The sequence below is a fragment of the Rana temporaria genome, chromosome 4 (genome assembly GCF_905171775.1).
Source record: "Rana temporaria chromosome 4, aRanTem1.1, whole genome shotgun sequence".
NCBI classification, from domain to species: Eukaryota; Metazoa; Chordata; class Amphibia; order Anura; family Ranidae; genus Rana; species Rana temporaria.
Window position 1 is genome coordinate 210,406,657 of NC_053492.1, and position 17,660 is coordinate 210,424,316.

At 43.5% G+C, this 17,660-nt stretch overlaps 3 protein-coding genes across 3 annotated transcripts in view; 2 read left to right on the forward strand and 1 right to left on the reverse strand.

The window, feature by feature from the left end:
* Positions 1–17,660, reverse strand: part of CSMD1 (CUB and Sushi multiple domains 1) — an 833,985-nt gene that overhangs the window by 22,111 nt on the left and 794,214 nt on the right. Inside the window, exons 59-62 of the mRNA XM_040349812.1 lie at positions 4,127–4,306; positions 2,300–2,344; positions 1,358–1,519; positions 372–484 (exon numbers count right to left, since the gene is read on the reverse strand). Of these exons, the coding sequence (XP_040205746.1) occupies positions 372–484; positions 1,358–1,519; positions 2,300–2,344; positions 4,127–4,306 (500 nt within the window). The remainder of the gene's footprint in view (positions 1–371; positions 485–1,357; positions 1,520–2,299; positions 2,345–4,126; positions 4,307–17,660) is intronic.
* On the forward strand, positions 11,230–13,949 carry LOC120936966. The gene is made up of 4 exons (XM_040349811.1): positions 11,230–11,723; positions 12,555–12,723; positions 13,043–13,160; positions 13,244–13,949. The coding sequence occupies exons 1-4, from the start codon at positions 11,540–11,542 to the stop codon at positions 13,889–13,891; spliced, it is 1,119 nt and encodes a 372-aa protein (XP_040205745.1). The 5' UTR covers positions 11,230–11,539; the 3' UTR covers positions 13,892–13,949.
* LOC120936964 (protein ALP1-like) lies at positions 14,914–17,637 on the forward strand. The gene is made up of 2 exons (XM_040349809.1): positions 14,914–15,477; positions 16,620–17,637. Exons 1-2 carry the CDS (start codon positions 15,155–15,157, stop codon positions 17,497–17,499), a joined length of 1,203 nt encoding a protein of 400 aa, XP_040205743.1. The 5' UTR covers positions 14,914–15,154; the 3' UTR covers positions 17,500–17,637.

Below are 17,660 nucleotides of genomic sequence, written 5' to 3' on the forward strand. Positions count from 1 at the left end.
ACTTTTCGACGAGGAAACTGTTGAGGATCTCGTCGAGCCAAAAAGAGAGCATGTCTTCTTTTTCCTCGACGGGAATGGGGAAATTTGGCTTGCCGAGATCCTCGACAGCCTAACAAGGAACTCGACGAGCAAAACTATGTGTTTTGCCCGTCGAGTTTCTCGGTCGTGTGTCCGAGGCTTTAGATGTTTTAATCTTGTGATCTGAAAAAAGTCAATACCTAACTTTTTTTCCAACACCAGTACACTACATATCTTATGTTAAAGTGGGTTCCCAACTTAGAATTGTATCCAGGATATATCTAGGTTTGCTTGCCATTTATACCTTACTCTTAAAATTGGACACCTGAAAAATATTTTTAAGAGACACTTACATAACCATCCATTGCCCAGTTGTCATTTTGAAACTTTTTTATTAAACTTTCTGATGAACCCTTAATCTGGAAAATCTTCAAAAGCAAATGGGCTTCTTCTTTCTTATAAATTCCTAAAGAAAAATTAAAATGATTATTTTTGGAACACTAAAAACAACAACAAACCTTAGTGATGCTAAAGGACATATTGTTTGCTTTAACATAAACACATTGTATATTTACCTGCTCTGGCAATGATATTGCACAGAGCAATCTCTTACCACCTCTTCTGGAGTCCCCTGTTGGCGCTGTCCACACCTCCTTCCTCCAAGTACCTTCCCAGCAAGCCATGTGCAAAAGGGGCACCCAAGTGGGAGCTAGGCTGTGTGTGTCCATAGATAGATGGCGCTGGTAAATCACACCCCTGCTACCTCCTTACAGCAAGTTGAATGACAGCAGCGGGAGCCAATGGCTCCCACTGCTGCCTGTGTCTCCTGTGAGATCGGACCAGCACAGGTAGTGGGGTGTTCTTTACCTTATTGCATTGAATGCATAAAGGTCAAACATGATTTGACTTTAAAGCCACTGTAATCTGTTTATGCAAACAACCAAGAACATATACAATTTAGACACATTTAATAACATTTATTTATGACTACTGAAGATGAATGTATGTATATATATATTAGTGTATATTACTATAGAATATTATTATTTAATCACATTGTAGAGAAAAAATGCATGATGGCTTGTGTTACAAATGTAAATATCACAAATGGATGCTACAAGACATAGAGGTTATCTACTAGCACCAATGCCCAACAGAAAAAAAAAAAAATCATTCTTAGCACCATAAAATATATGGTAATTAAAGTGGAGGTAAATCAAAATGAAGAATATATATATATACAGTGAAACACATTAAATATAGTTCAGTACATAAATCTTTAAAAGGTAAGGAAAATAGAAAGAGCATATAATTAACATAGACATGTATTCAAGCATACCTGATAACTTTAGTTCACTGTTATTAGTATCTAAAAATGTTCCATTAACTTTGCTGCTTGTGTTATTGAACCAGTCAACAGTTAAAGTTGCTGAATGTTGCTTCCCAAGGTACTCATAAAATCCTTTCCAGACAGAATTTATTGAAAAAACATCTGAAGGGACTAAAAACAAAAAGGTTTTTGTTAATAAATATAATATAATGTAAACCAAAATTTAAATGTTTTACATGTTTGTGTATACTGATCTATATACAATTCCATAATTAAGTTAAAATCATTTTGTTTTACTAAAGTGTACTTATCTACTGACAACATGTAATTTTACATAATAAATATGTGACCTTTAAAAAAAAAAAAAAAAAGGTAAAAGGATAGTAAAAACACATGTAAAATCTGAGTTTGAAGAAAAAACATAGTATTTGATACTACTTTGTAAAAGATTAATAAAATCAAGAAAAAATAATTAGTAGTATTAGAAGTATGTTATATATACAGTACATATAAAAGTGTAGGTATAATTATGACAAAATTCCTCTTGCAGAATACTTTTTTTATGTACCTTAATAATTTTCTCTAAACAAATATTTACAATAGTTTTCATTTTTTAATGGTATTAAGTTTATATGATATTTTATATACTGCCTTTATCACACTGCCGAACTTCCCGTGTGTTTCACACAGCATCAACAAGGTATTGTATTACAAACATTCAGTTGTTGTTCACCAAATACAGCACATTTTTATGTTGATAATTTATTTTGTAAAATGCTCCACTGAGAACAGATTTAATTGATTAACCAGTAGTTTAGTGGAATTGCTACAGTAATTGCCAGATGACAGTTTAGTTTTACTGGCTACCAGTTAACATAGCTTTAAATTCATAGACATTGTAGTGTTTATGCTAGTTAAATTACAAACATTAAAAAATCAATTTGAACACACCTGGGGTCTTTGTAACTGTTGTGTTATGTAGCCTGAAACCTCTGCCTGTAAAAAAAACAAAAAAAAAAACATATTTAGGGATATTATTTATGAACAGAAAATTCACACTAAATAGATGCACAACTTGCACAAAAAGTAACATAAAGTATGGTTGCATACATCATCCCCAAATGACCCCCTTACCTTAATTGTGGGGCATTTCTCCATTCAGGGGTCTGTCATTTTTAAAAATGTAGCACAGAAGTGCATGGTTCTACGTGCATATTTATGTCATCTAGGCTGGGATATTTTACAAAGACTACATGTCCCATCTGTCACCATGGCAGCGGGACTATGCAGAGCATGTTGGAGATGACTCCCCCCCCCCACACTCTGCAGTTCACCCCCACTTCCAGACAGGTTTGTACTTCTCTATGAACTTGAGGCTGAGGGAAAACATTGCACGAGCCTGTCCACTGATCAAAGTTGCAATGCTCTGCATGCTTTAGACTTTCACACAGAGGCACTTTGCAGGTGCTATAACGCCCAAAATAGCACCTGCAAAGCACCCTGAAAGGGGCCCTTTTTTCACTCCAGTGTGAAAGCCCACTGGCAGGACGGTAAAAAAATCCTGCTAGCCGCATCTTTGAGGCACTGTAGGAGTGGTGAATACACCGCACCTAAAGCGTTCCTGCCCATCAATGGGCAGCGCTGCCGAACCGCTGGCAAAGGGCCTCTACAGCAGGGCTTTGCTGGTGGTTTTAACCCTTTTTTGGCTAGTAGCGGGGGTTAAAAGCACCCCAATAGAGGTCAAATAGCGCTGCAAAAATGCCGGTAAAACGCTGCTAAAAATAGCGGCGCTTTACCACCGACGCTCCCACCACCCCAGTGGGAAAGGGGCCTTAATACAAAAATGTGTAAATGCACATTGATCATAAGTCCAATGTTGCTGAATTTATTACATTTATGCAAAATATGTACTTTAAACAGATGAGAGGGTTTCAGGCAGTGACTGTGCGTCCATTAGGGGCGCTCGGGCTCCGCTCCCTCTCTCCAGCCACCCCCTCTGGGTAATATGGATAGATTCATGTAATACCGGGCACTTGATTGGCTGAAGGCAGATGTGATCCCATTGGCGCCAAGGAATACAGGAAGAAGACATGCATAGAGGAGTCGAAGGACACAGCATCCATTGCCACACTACTAAGGCACAGCTTGCCGCCTGACCAGCTGCCTGTCATGCCACCACGATGGGTTTAGTGCCAGGCAGACAGCGGGTCAGTGGGGGGCACAGTGGCTGCATATTATGGGCACACATGTTGCAATTGATGGAGCACAGTTGGCTTAATTTGCGGGGCACAATGGCTGTATTTGATGAGCACAAAGTCTGCAAATGATGGGCACAGAGTCTGCATATGATGGGCACCGTGGCTGCATATGATGGGGCACAGCTGGCAGAATTTGATGAGCAAAGTGGCTGCCTATTATGGACACAGTTGGCTGCATATGATGGGCACAGAGTCTGCATATGATGGGCACAGTTGGCTGCATATTATGGGCATAGTGGGTGCATATGATGGGCACAGTGGTTGCATTGATGGCATAGTGAGGCTGCAAGTGATGTTTTTGTTTCAGCATTTTTCAGTTCATTTGTGCCCCCCCTCCCCCCCCAAAAAAGAAAATTGAGCACCAGCCGCCACTGGTTGCAGGAAAACCAGGTACCTTTACTAGTAAGTTGAAAAAATTATCCATGGGCTTTTATAGCAACCTTGTACAACATACTCCTCTTTACAAATAGTAAAATAAAACAATTATGTAGAATTTATGTAGTAAAAGAAAAATACTTACTTTTGCAAATTGGTGGTTTGCCTGTCCACTTCATATCTCCTTTACACGTTCTGTGCTCTGACCCACCTGCCAAAAAATATCCCGGCTGGCACGTGTATATTAAAGTATATCCCAAAGTCGGTAAGTCTATTGCCCTCACATCAGCATGCATAGGGGTCTCTGGTTGTCTACATGCATGAGCTGAAATAGAACACACACAATAAATATATCATTAATGTTTCAATTAGAAAAGGAACAGCCCTCAAGCTCACAGTGAAAGAAATGTAGTATTATTTCCTTCTAAAGGGAAGGAAAGACACATTATTGACGTTTGCAGACGAGTTCGCTGCTCCTGGGAGAAAAACATTGTGTATATTTGTGTTTATGTGAGTACCCTCATACTGTGTGTTAATAAATTACAGATTTTAAAACGTTACTACACCATTGGGAATCCTCTTTCTTCTATACTCCCCCTGCCGCTGAGAGACAAAGACTAGGTTTATACCCAGGAACACAGGGGAAGCACTACCATCCTAGGCTTAATCTATATGTGGTTGTCTCATTACCGCAAGGTAAGAGGCCACCTACACCTTAGTGTATTATTGCACGAAGAAAGGATTGATCTTTATAACACCCCTTGCCACTTGCACACTGGAATAATCCAATTGCACAAAGAAGGGAATGATGTATAGCTGTTTGCTCACAGCCTGATTATATATTGCACTTTTGGACTGATTGCATTTTTGCACTTTTTTTTGTTTTTTTGCATATTGCACCTACTGGACTGTTTGCACCTTCATATTGTTTGAATTATATATATATATATATTATTATTTTTTTAAACCCGACACTAGTTACTGCTGTAGCTTTTGTCTTACTTTGTTTACACAGATTATTTTGCACCTTTGCACAAGCAATTTATTTATTTATTTGTTTGTTTGCACATTACAGTGTGGATTTTACACGCATTATTTGGATTTTTTTTACACATTTACTTGTAGCTTTGCACTGAACTGGACAGCATTGTCCTAGATACACCCAGTGCACATTTATTTATGCACATTGCACTTTAAACGTCTACAATACTATTTATGTACATTTAGCATACTATGTACTGTTTGTGTTTTTTTAGTTAGAAGTGTATTCTCATCCCGACTGCATTCACCTATTGGGAATAGCACAAACTTTTCATTAGGAGCTTCCCCTTTTAGTGAGTCTCATTGATTTTAGCCCAGAGGCACTATACTCTACTTTATTTTAAGGTCTAGACATTGCCACGTGGACTGCCATAAACCCCATCAATATGCACTAATAGGCACCAAGCATAGCATAGCTCAATCCTACGTTTTCCAAAACCAGCTACAGCTGCTTAAAAATGTTTTCCAAACCTCCTTTAGGCCCCCTCCCCATACACCAACAGCCTACTCTTCTTGATCAGCACCCTAATCATCTTTTAGGCTGGATTCACACCTATGCATTTTTTGTGCTTTTTGCAATTTGCAGATTTGCACTACAGTCCATGTAAAGTGGTTGTAAACCCTGTAAAAAAAAAAACACCTGCAAGACAAAGCCATAATGAGCTAGTATGACTAGCATACTAGCTCATTATGCATTACTTACCTTAGATCGAAGCCCCCGAAGCCTTTCTCGTGTCCCCCTCTGGCCGCAGATATCTCTCCACAGATACCCGGAAGGTTACTTCCGGGTATCGCCGCTCCAGCGCTGTGATTGGCCGGAGCTGCGAAGATGTCACTCCGCACATGCGCGCGGGAGCCGGCAAATATGGCATTGCCGTTTTTATGATTGTGATTCTCAATGCGACTGCGCTGTGGACAACGGTGTATACCTTTTGGAAAATATCTCCTAAACCGTGTAGGTTTAGAAGATATTGCAAACACTTACAGGTAAGCCTTAATCTAGGCTTACCTGTAGGTGTAACTTCCTGGGGGGTGGGGGGGGGTTACAGCCACTTTAACATGGTTTCCTATGGAACATGTTCTGTAGAACATATCTAAAAAATGCAAAAAGCACTAAAAATGCATAGGTGTGAATCCAGTCTTACTGTGACTCACATTCCTTATAAAATGTACTTCTCTCATCAGTGCCAAAATGTAGCGCTTAAAAAAATACAAATTTGATATCCCATATAAATGTTAAACACAAAAGTACAGGATGAATAAAAGTCCAAAGCAATCTGGAATAAATACTGTCCAACGTGTGTAGAAAAGTTTCTTCAGTGCTTAGAGTCTATTACACTACGCACTCACCAGAACTATAAAGATCCAACAGCAAAAACAGCATCCAACGAACTCCACCAGGTGTTATAGAAAAATCCAGTGCAAGTGAGCCTCCACCCAAATACTCACCAGAAATTAAAAATATAAGGGCTTCAATTCAATTTCTTTCGCAGGCACTCCTCTTAGCCTCTTCTTGGTAACATCATGGGGTCCTTGTTACAGGAACCAATGAACTGCATCCAAAAAGCTCACCACTGCTGCATGAAATAAGTTTCACCTCTAGCTGGCCTCTTCTCCACCAGGATAAGGATTTCAGCTGAGGAAAGTGAAGGTTGTTCTGACAAAACAGGAGAGTCATTGCTGACACCGGAGACCTCCATGGCTGCCTCCACTCTACTCTCTGCTCAGCCCCTCCCCAACAGCTTTAATCACCCAGTGGAACACCTTCACTTTCCGCAGCTAAAAGCCCTGTCCTGGTGGAGGAGAAGAGGCCAGCTGGTGGTGAAGCTTCTTTCATGCAGCAGTGGTGAGCTTTTTACATGGAGTTCATTGGTTCTTGTGTCGAGGACTCCATGCTGTTAACAAGAGGAAGCTTGGAGGAGTACCTGTTAAAAAAATTTATTGAAGCTCTTTCTGGTGATTGCATATTTGGGTGAAGGCTCACTTGCACTAGATTTTTCTCTAACATCTGGTGGAGTTAAAGAAAGAAAGTTACCGCTCCAGGTGGCTTGTGTTAAGCACTAATTTATAGTGCGAAACGTGTCAGCTGTTTAACTCCCATGTAGTGTGCTGTGACTTGTAGTGCATTTTTCCTTTTTTTAAATAAAGACAACCATCAAGGTTTTTTGGAGTGCGGCTGTCCATATTTTCTTTTTCCATTTGTTATCTGGTGGAGTTAGTTGGATATTGTTTTTGCTTTTTATATTTCTAGTGAATGCATAGTCTAATATAGTCTAAGCACTGAAGGAAGTTTTCTACACACGGTGGACCCCTTTTATTCCAGATTGCTTTCACTATATCATCATTTGGACTTTTATTCATCACTCACTTTTGTATTTATTTAGAATTTCAAATTTGAATTTTATTTTAAAGCAGAGTTCCGCCGAAAAAAAATAATAGTCAGCAGCTACAAATACTGCAGCTGCTGACTTTTAAAATAAGGACAGTTACCTGTCCAGAGTGCTCATGATGTCCTCACCCAAAGCCAACCCTTCCCTCGGCTCCCAGGTGGAGGTGCCGGCATCTTCAGTAAGGGAATCAAGAAGTGAAGCCTTGCGGCTTCACAGCCTGGTTCCCTACTGCGCATGCGCAAGTCACGCTGTGTGTGCTGACTGGTCCCTGCTGTCTTCTGGGATATGTGTGTCTCCCAGAAGACAGAGGTTGGACAGAGGAGGGTCTGGACATGGTGAAGATCGCGGCAGATTCTGCGGTGATCTATTGCTGGAAGTGGTAACAAACACCTGTATTAGACATGTATCTGCTCCCCCTTCCCCCCTGAAAGGTGCCAAATGTGACACCAGAAGGGGGGGGGAGAAACCGGATAAGCGGAAGTAAAAATTTTAGCGGAACTCCACTTTAAGTGCTGCACTTGTATTGATTAGATTTGTTTTCAAGGTTTTGTATAGTCATCTATTATTAGTTTTTGGGTTATTGGTTTCTATGCAAAGCTGCACCAGATTTTGCACTCTCCAGCTTTGGTGAATAAACCCTGCCACCTTAATTCAGTGCTCACATTTTGCTGTGCTCTGCTGTTTCCATACATCCTTGACATTTTTCTTATTGTCACTAAGCACTGCATAAACGCATGTCCTCACTCAATAGACACCATAGCACAGCCAATAACCACCTATAACCATAGCTGCCAGAACATATCTCCACCATAGTGCCATCTCCAAACCTACTTTACCTGTTTATTATCATCACCATAGCAATTTTCTCTTCATGCTTATCAGCCTATAGGATTTCACTATAAACCTCTGTTCCTGTTTACCAACCATAATAGCGTCATTCCAAACTCTCTTCTAACACAGTATTGTATGAATACCGATTTATCTTTACTTATCAGACAATATTATCTCCTTTCATTCCTGGTTACCAACCACCTTTATCTACATCAAATGTACTTACTGTAAGTATTTCAAGTATTTCAAGTATCTATTCCAGTAAACTGGACTTGTAAAGTAGCAATTAAAACAGTTTTACAGTTTGCAACAGCACTATATGAGTCTATTAATGTTCACGCTCTTACTTTGAAAATACAAGAAATAAAAGTTATTTGACTGAAGAAAACCACTTATTGGCTAATTAGCTCTTCTGCCTGGCAGCAGTATGGTTCTTGGTTTGATTCCCAACCATGGCACTACTTACACAGAATTTGCATGTTCTCCCTGTGCCTGTGGTGGCTTCCTTCCACACTTTAACCACTTACCCCCCGGACCATATTGCTGCCCAAAGACCAGAGTACTTTTTGCGATTCGGGACTGCGTCGCTTTAACAGACAATTGCGCGGTCGTGCGACGTGGCTCCCAAACAAAATTGGCATCCTTTTTTTCCCACAAATAGAGCTTTCTTTTGGTGGTATTTGATCACCTCTGCGTTTTTTATTTTTTGCGCTATAAACAAAAATAGAACGACAATTTTGAAAAAAATGAATATTTTTTACTTTTTGCTGTAATAAATATCCCCCAAAAATATATAGAAAAACATTTTTTTTCCTCAGTTTAGGCCGATACGTATTCTTCTACATATTTTTCGTAAAAAAAAATCGCAATAAGCGTTTATTGATTGGTTTGCGCAAAAGTTATAGCGTTTACAAAATAGGGGGTATTTTTATGGCATTTTTATTAATATTTTTTTTACTAGTAATGGCGGCGATCAGCGATTTTTTTTTCGGTATTGCGACATTATGGCGGACACTTCGGACATTTTTGACACATTTTTGGGACCATTGGCATTTTTATAGCGATCAGTGCTATAAAAATGCATTAGATTACTATAAAAATGCCACTGGCAGTGAAGGGGTTAACACTAGGGGGCGGGGAAGGGGTTAAGTATGCCTGGGTGTGTTCTTACTGTGGGGGGGGGGTGGCCTCACTAGGGGAAACACTGATTTTCTGTTCATACATTGTATGAACAGAAAATCAGCATTTCCCCTGCTGACAGGAACGAGAGCTGTGTGTTTACACACACAGCTCCCGTTCCCCGCTCTGTACCGAGCGATCGCGTGTGCCCGGCGGCGATCGCGCCCGCCGGGCACACGCACGGGAGTCGGGGGCGAGCGGGGGGCGCGCGCGCGCGCCTCCGGCGGCGCGCGTGCGCCCCTAGTGGCGGCTAATAGGCAGGACGTCCATTTACGTGGTCTCGCCTAGGAGAGCCACCTTGTGGACGTATTTCGGCGGTGCAGCGACGGCAAGTGGTTAAAGACATGCTAGTAGGTTAATTGGCTCTTGCCTAAATTGACCCTAGTATGTGTATGAATGTGAGTTAGGGACCTTAGATTGTAAGCTCCTTGAGGGCAGGGACTGATATGAATGTCAAATATTTACAGTATGTAAAGCTCTGTATAAATTGTCACCACATAATGGTATCTGTAATAAATAAATAAATACAAAAATGCATTATGGGGTAAATTTTGACACCCATCATCATTTATAATTACAAATTAGTGTTATGGTAAATATACAATATCTTTGCAGCCACAAAGGTTCATGTTTTCATATCCCTAAATCATTATATTTTTTTGTTGTTTGTTAGCACTATGATGGAGACTAAGCAGGTGTATTTTGTTCCTGTATGTGTTACAGTTTCTCTTTTGGAATGCTTGAACATTTTTCTGTAGTTTTAGCAGTATGTGTAAGCTAGAGTCAATAATTTTCACTCAAAAAAGCAATGGATGAATAGTTACATAAAACATTTATCTATATTTGTAGGATATAATGGGCATCTCCAACACTGAGATAATGTTATTATGAATGTAAAAATAGGAGTTAAAAAATTAAGACATTCTGCTGAAAATGTGACATTTAAACTACATATTTTTAAAGCGGAGGTTCACCCTAAAACATCTATATACCATTAAATCCAGCATACTTTCGGTATGTACAGTATGCTGGTATTTTTGTTTTCGCTGTACATACCGTTTTATAGTTCTTTTTCTTTTCTCACTCCCGCAGGGAATAGGCGTTCCTATGAAGAGGCGTAGATGATTGATGTGCGGATAAGGCGCGTCACACGTTCCGAAAATAGCCGGACTGGGACTCGGCTATATACGGCGCCTGCGCAGTCAGCTCTACACGGCTCCTAGTCTGTGCACAGGCGCCGTATAGAGCCGAGTCCCAGTCCGGCTATTTTCGGAACACGCCTTATGCGCACGTCAATCATCTACGCCTCTTCATAAGAACGCCTATTCCCCGCGGGAGTGAGAAAAGAAAAAAAATGATAAAACGGTATATACAGCGAAAAAAATAATAATACCAGCATACTGTAGCTGTCGGACGTATGCTGGATTTAATGGTATATAGATGTTTTTTAGGGTGAACCTCCGCTTTAAGTCAATGGGAAAGGTGAAAATAAGATTTTTTTCCCAGTGATTTTTAAGGGTGCGCGGTGCTTTAAATGACTCCTGAAGACTGGAAAAGCTCATTTGAATTAGGCCCTGTTCATTTGCAGCAAAATATTTACTCTAACCCTAATGCTGACCGTAACCTAAATAGTAGCCCTAGCCATGACAGCTCTAACCCCAACAATAATCCTAAATGTACTGTATTTATAAACAAAAACATATAATCATCAGTTAAGTTATTAGGCCTCATTTCCACTGGCGTTTTTACAGCCTCGTTTTTGAGCGTTTTTTACAGCTTAAAAACGCCTGTCCATGTTATTCTATGGCTTCATACCCACATAGGCGTTTTTGAGCTGCAAATGGCATAGGCGTTTTTGAGCTGTAAAAAAAACGCGGGACCAGCGCGTTCTGTGGCTCCTAAAACAGAGCTGTAAAAACGTCCGACGTTTAAAAACGCGCGCAAACGCGCACAAACGCTACTGCGGCTTTTCTGAGCTCCAGACTTTTCCCAGCTAAAATGTCATTGGTCACTGCAGCATCTGTAAACACAGGAAATTCCTGTGTGGACACTTAATTACCCAGGAGTGCTTTGCACAGCCGTGTGCTTTGTGGAGAGAGAAAGAGAGAACAGAGAAGATGGCAAATGCAGTGTCCCAGCTCTCCTTAATCACTGCAGTCCAGGCACATCCAGAATTATGGGATGTTGCACATCCCCTTCATGGAGACCATGTGAAGACAGTGTCTTTATGGGAAGACATCTGCGCAGCTCTCTGCCCTGGTTGGGAAGACATTGAAGATACCAGTGAGAGAAAAGAGATATGTAAGTTTATTTTACTTGAATGCATAATCTGTAGTTTAACCACTTGCCACCGCACCTTGCATTGTCCACGGCACAGCACCCCGCATCGGTCCAGGCACCCCGCATCAGCCCCGGTACCCCGCATCGTCCCCGGCACAGCACCCCGCATCGGTCCAGGCACCCCACATCGGCCCCGGTACCCCGCAGCGGCCCCAGCATGGCACCCTGCATCGGCCCCGGTACCCCGCAGCGGCCCCAGCATGGCACCCTGCATCGGCCCCGGTACCCCGCAGCGGCCCCAGCATGGCACCCTGCATCGGCCCCGGTACCCCGCATCGGCCCCGGCACAGCACCCCGCATCGGTCCAGGCACCCCACATCGGCCCCGGTACCCCGCAGCGGCCCCAGCATGGCACCCTGCATCGGCCCCGGTACCCCGCAGCGGCCCCAGCATGGCACCCTGCATCGGCCCCTGTACCCCGCAGCGGCCCCAGCATGGCACCCTGCATCGGCCCCGGTACCCCGCAGCGGCCCCGGCACAGCACCCCGCATCGGTCCAGGCACCCCACATCGGCCCCGGTACCCCGCAGCGGCCCCAGCATGGCACCCTGCATCGGCCCCGGTACCCCGCAGCGGCCCCAGCATGGCACCCTGCATCGGCCCCTGTACCCCGCAGCGGCCCCAGCATGGCACCCTGCATCGGCCCCGGTACCCCGCAGCGGCCCCAGCATGGCACCCTGCATCGGCCCCTGTACCCCGCAGCGGCCCCAGCATGGCACCCTGCATCGGCCCCGGTACCCCGTGGTTATTGTAAATGATGATTGCCTAAAAAAATTTTTTTTTCTTTTTTTAGTTAAAACATTGCATCGTAGGTGGAAGTCCCTACGAGATCGAGTCCGTAGGGACATCACCGATGAGGACAGGGCATCCAAAAGTGGAGCACCAGCCCCTGTGAAGAAACCTCACATCTACCACAGAGAGCTCATGTTTCTGCGGGAAAATATGAGAAATAGCAGCAGACCGTAAGTTTTCTTTTTTTTTTTTATAGATTTGCCTATGTACAATATTGTATGTCACTGTATTTGCCCAGCGGTCTTTCAAATCCAGCGAAAATATTTTTTTTTTCAATGAGAAAAAAAATAGTCAAGTTAATCCCTATTTTTTTTTTTTTTTTTTTTTGTGAAAGATGATTTTACACCATGAGAATCATGATCCATCTTCTAATCCAAACAAATTTGATTCTCATTTTAGCCAGAATCGTGCAGCTCTAATGTACATTGCTTTTCAGGTGGTATTCTCCATGGCTATTGATTATGTTTATACATTTTGTATTATCTGCAGGACAACCTCAAATATTGAAAGGGAGGTTGCAGGAGATTCCCTCCAACAATCAAACAGCCCCATAGGAGGCGAAGTAAACGAGTCACCGAATCTGGATGCAAGTGAATGCCCAGATGAGGTAACTGCTTATGTCTGCCTGTCTATCTCTTTGTCGGTCTGTCCATGTACATGTCAATTATAAATTTTCGTGTAATTTTGCAGGATTCCAGGCCAATGGATGTGGTCACGACTGGTAGTCGGGAGGCTGCTGAACCGAGGGGTCGTGGTGGTGTCCGTGGTCGTGGTCGTGGCCGTGGGCGTGGACGTCAGCCGAGGGGAGCCTCTAATACTGAGGGGGATGAAGATTTGGTAACACTGCTGAAGGAAGTGCGGCAGGAGAGGCGCAATGTAGATACGTTTTTGGACCCCAACAATCCTCGCACCACCTTCTGCCGCAGCCTCTACCCCATCCTGGAGGACATTGGGGGAGAAGAAGAGAAGCTTTGCATGGATCGCATATATGCAGTAACGCGAGAATTTCGCTTTTGCAAACTAACTGGTAGGCCGCCACCTATAGGCGATCTATGCAATGCTTCTTTTCCTCCCCCAATGGCCTCTGGCACCTCAGCAGTGCTACCATCCCCCTCTCTATATCATCCCACTCACCAGAGACAACAACAACCCACCCCATCGCAGTCCCAATCTGGTGATTTCACACCTGCCACCTCCTCCCATTTTCCATCCCCGTATCCTGCACCCCGCCACCAGCAGGATTATTGGAATGAGCGCCAGGCCCAATTCCTACCCCGTCCTGAATCCACACATCCCCATGGAGATCAAGTCTCCACCGCCACCTATCACCATCTCTAATTGATTTTTTTTTTATTTTTTCAAATAAACATAGTTTTTGACCTGTAAATAAAAGTGTTCAATTGTCTTTTATATGATGCAAAATAGCACTCCTTTGCCCTCTGCCTTCAGACGGGCGTATGCTAGCCCTTTTTGGGCTGAGCATACTCCCGCCTGAAGGCAGAGGGCAAAGGACTGAAAAAGGGCTAGCATACGCTTGCCAAGATGCAGAGAGCAAAGGACTCCTTTGCCCTCTGCCTTCAGACGGGCGTATGCTAGCCCTTTTTGGGCTGAGCATACTCACGCCTGAAGGCAGAGGGCAAAGGACTGAAAAAGGGCTAGCATACGCTTGCCAAGATGCAGAGAGCAAAGGACTCCTTTGCCCTCTGCCTTCAGACGGGAGTAAGCTTGGCCTTTGCCCTCTGCCTTAAGGCAAGCATATGCTAAGTACTCAAAAAAGCATAGCATACGCTTGTCAGCAGGAAAAATGGACATATGAACAGTTTTTTGTGTTAGACAAATGTTTTTATTTCCCCCCAAAAAAAAGAAAGTTATACTGTATACATCTTTATTCAAAATTTAGCTCCATCTGTACAGAAGTTGGCTGTATTGGAATCAATGTGTCTTCAAATTTTGGCTTTCACACAAAATCATTCTGCCATGACACCTCTCCTTCTGGGGATTCAAAAAATGCAGCAAATTGGTTGCGAATGCTCATGACCCTTGCCGTTGAGCGTAGGTCCATAAATTGCACCCTCTGTGATTGTTGACTGGGCTCCGGTTCAACGTTGCTGTTGTCATTGTCCCTAAGATAATTATGGAGAACACAGCAAGCCAGAACCACTTTAATGGCGTTCTCTACATCAAGGTGGATGCTTGTTAGCAACACGCGCCATTTAGCTGTGCACACCCCGAATGCACATTCCACAACGCGGCGTGCAGGCTTCATTTCCACTGACGTTTTAGGTATGCCTGGAAAAATTCGCGTTAAAAACGCGAAATTTACCGCGTTTTTTCATGCGCGTTTGCGCGCGTTTGTGCGCGTTTGCGCGCGTTTGTGCGCGTTTTTTAACGCTAGCGTTAGGCAGCGTTTTTTTTAAAAAAAAAATCTCTAGGCTATAAACACTCCCAAAACACTCCCAAATATCCCACAATGCATCAGAAAACATAACAGAGCATGTGTCGGAGCCATTTTGTTTGGAGAGAGAGAGAGATAGTGAGAGAGGAGACAGCATATTTCAGTTGCTAGTAATTTTTGGCATCTTGTCAATTTTGAGGAGAAATATGGATCCCGTCCTGCAAAAAGTCGATGAGGCGATCATTCTGATTGCCTTGCGGAGGCAACGGAGGAGACAGGAGGAGGAGAGAAGCAGGAGACGGCATCGATATTGGGTGCATCCTATGGTCTCCCATCGGGTCTCAACGGGCTATTTTCATAATCTTTATTCAGAATTGCGTATCTATCCCAACAAATTTAGTAACTTCACTAGAATGTCAGTGGCACGATTTGACGACTTGTTGGAGAGGCTCAGACCGAGGCTGACCAGGATGGACACTGCAATGCGCAACTCGATTTCACCGGAGGAACGGCTCTTAGTGACACTCAGGTAAGTGCAAAACACATATGGGTTACGGTTAGGTGATAGGGTTAGGCGATATTGTTAGGTGATAGGGTTAGGGGATAGGGTTAGGGTTCTGGGATAGGGTTAGGGTTCTTGGATACAGGTTATGGTAAGGGATTATGGTTCTGGGATAGGGTTAGGGGCAGGGCTGGTGCAAGGATTTTTGACACCCTAGGCGAAACCTCATTTTGCGCCCCCCTTTGGCTCTACCCCTGACCCCACCCTCTTTTTCATGCCCATGTATACCACACCTATTTTTGATTGCTACCATTTTTTTGGGGGGGGGGCAGTCACTGAGCCTGGAGGTGGTGGGGCCATCAGTACGGCGCCACTGACTATTGTGTGCTCTAGGCTGGATATATAGTGTGCAACCTCCATCAGTGCAGCTTATCATTGGGAACTCCTCATTATGGGCACAGCAGGTGTACAGACCCCAGAACTGAGCATAGGGATGGTGTGAATCCCTTAAAATGGGCACAGCAGGTTTACAGACCCAGGAACTATGTTTATCCTTATACACGGGACCTGCGGCAAACCCCCCCCCCCCAGCTAGTCAGTGCCCAGGATGAATGTCAGGAACTGGGCGGAAGACACTTCAGTTTTAGGCTGCTCTGTGTATTGTGCCTAAGAAGGAGAGGAGCACAGATTGCTCCCATACACTTCTATTGCACCGGCTCCACTAAAAATCTGCATTCCCCAGTGACTGACTGAGCAGCGCCGTCTCTGCACTCCTCCCCTCCTCGCACTCGTCTATCCCGTTACTGACACCCGGCTCAGCTCTACACATACACAAGGCTGTGACATCACCACGAGAGAGCGCTGTGTATACACAGCAGCCAGACTTGCGCACTAGGTGTCAGTGCGCTATAGGATAGAGGTTCAGGATTAGGTGATTGGGTTAGGATTAGGGGATTTGAGTTCTGGGATAGGGTTAGGGTTAGGGGTTAGAGTTCTGGGATAGGGTTAGGGGATAGGGTTAGGGTTATTGTATAGAGGTTAGTTATGATTCGGGTTTAGGGTTCTGTGATAGAGGATAGGGTTAAGGTTTAGGGTTATGATTAGGTTAGATTTAGGACTTATTTTTATTTATATTTTTTTTCAATATGTCCATTTTTTGTTTTTCTTAGATACCTTGCAACTGGACAGAGTTATGCAACCTTACACCATTACTTTCTTCTTGGTGTAACAACTGTTTCCAGAGTCGTGAAGGAAACATGTGTGGCAATATGGGAGGAATTGCATAACGTCGTCATGCCAGAGCCCACAGAGGAGATCTGGGAATCTGTTGTTGACACATTTTGGGAGAAGACACAGTTCCCAAATTGCATAGGTGCCCTTGATGGGAAACACATCAGGGTGAGGAAGCCTCCGCACTCAGGATCCTCATATTACAACTACAAGAAATATTTTTCCGTGGTCCTACTGGCATTGTCAGATGCAAACCTCAAATTTCTTTTAGTGGATGTGGGAGCTTATGGCAGCCAAGGTGACGCCCGTATTTTTCGAGAGTCGACCTTTGGACGCCGTATTCATGCGGGACAATTGAACATCCCCGAAAGCAGGCCTCTACCCTGCACTGAGGAACCCAGTTTGCCTCTAGTTATGGTGGCAGACGAGGCCTTTGGTTTGGCCGAAAACCTCATGAGGCCATACAGCGGCTATGGTCTCAACCGGCAGCAAAAAGTCTACAATTACAGACTCAGCCGTGCACGCCGCGTTGTGGAATGTGCATTCGGGGTGTGCACAGCTAAATGGCGCGTGTTGCTAACAAGCATCCACCTTGATGTAGAGAACGCCATTAAAGTGGTTCTGGCTTGCTGTGTTCTCCATAATTATCTTAGGGACAATGACAACAGCAACGTTGAACCGGAGCCCAGTCAACAATCACAGAGGGTGCAATTTATGGACCTACGCTCAACGGCAAGGGTCATGAGCATTCGCAACCAATTTGCTGCATTTTTTGAATCCCCAGAAGGAGAGGTGTCATGGCAGAATGATTTTGTGTGAAAGCCAAAATTTGAAGACACATTGATTCCAATACAGCCAACTTCTGTACAGATGGAGCTAAATTTTGAATAAAGATGTATACAGTATAACTTTCTTTTTTTTGGGGGGAAATAAAAACATTTGTCTAACACAAAAAACTGTTCATATGTCCATTTTTCCTG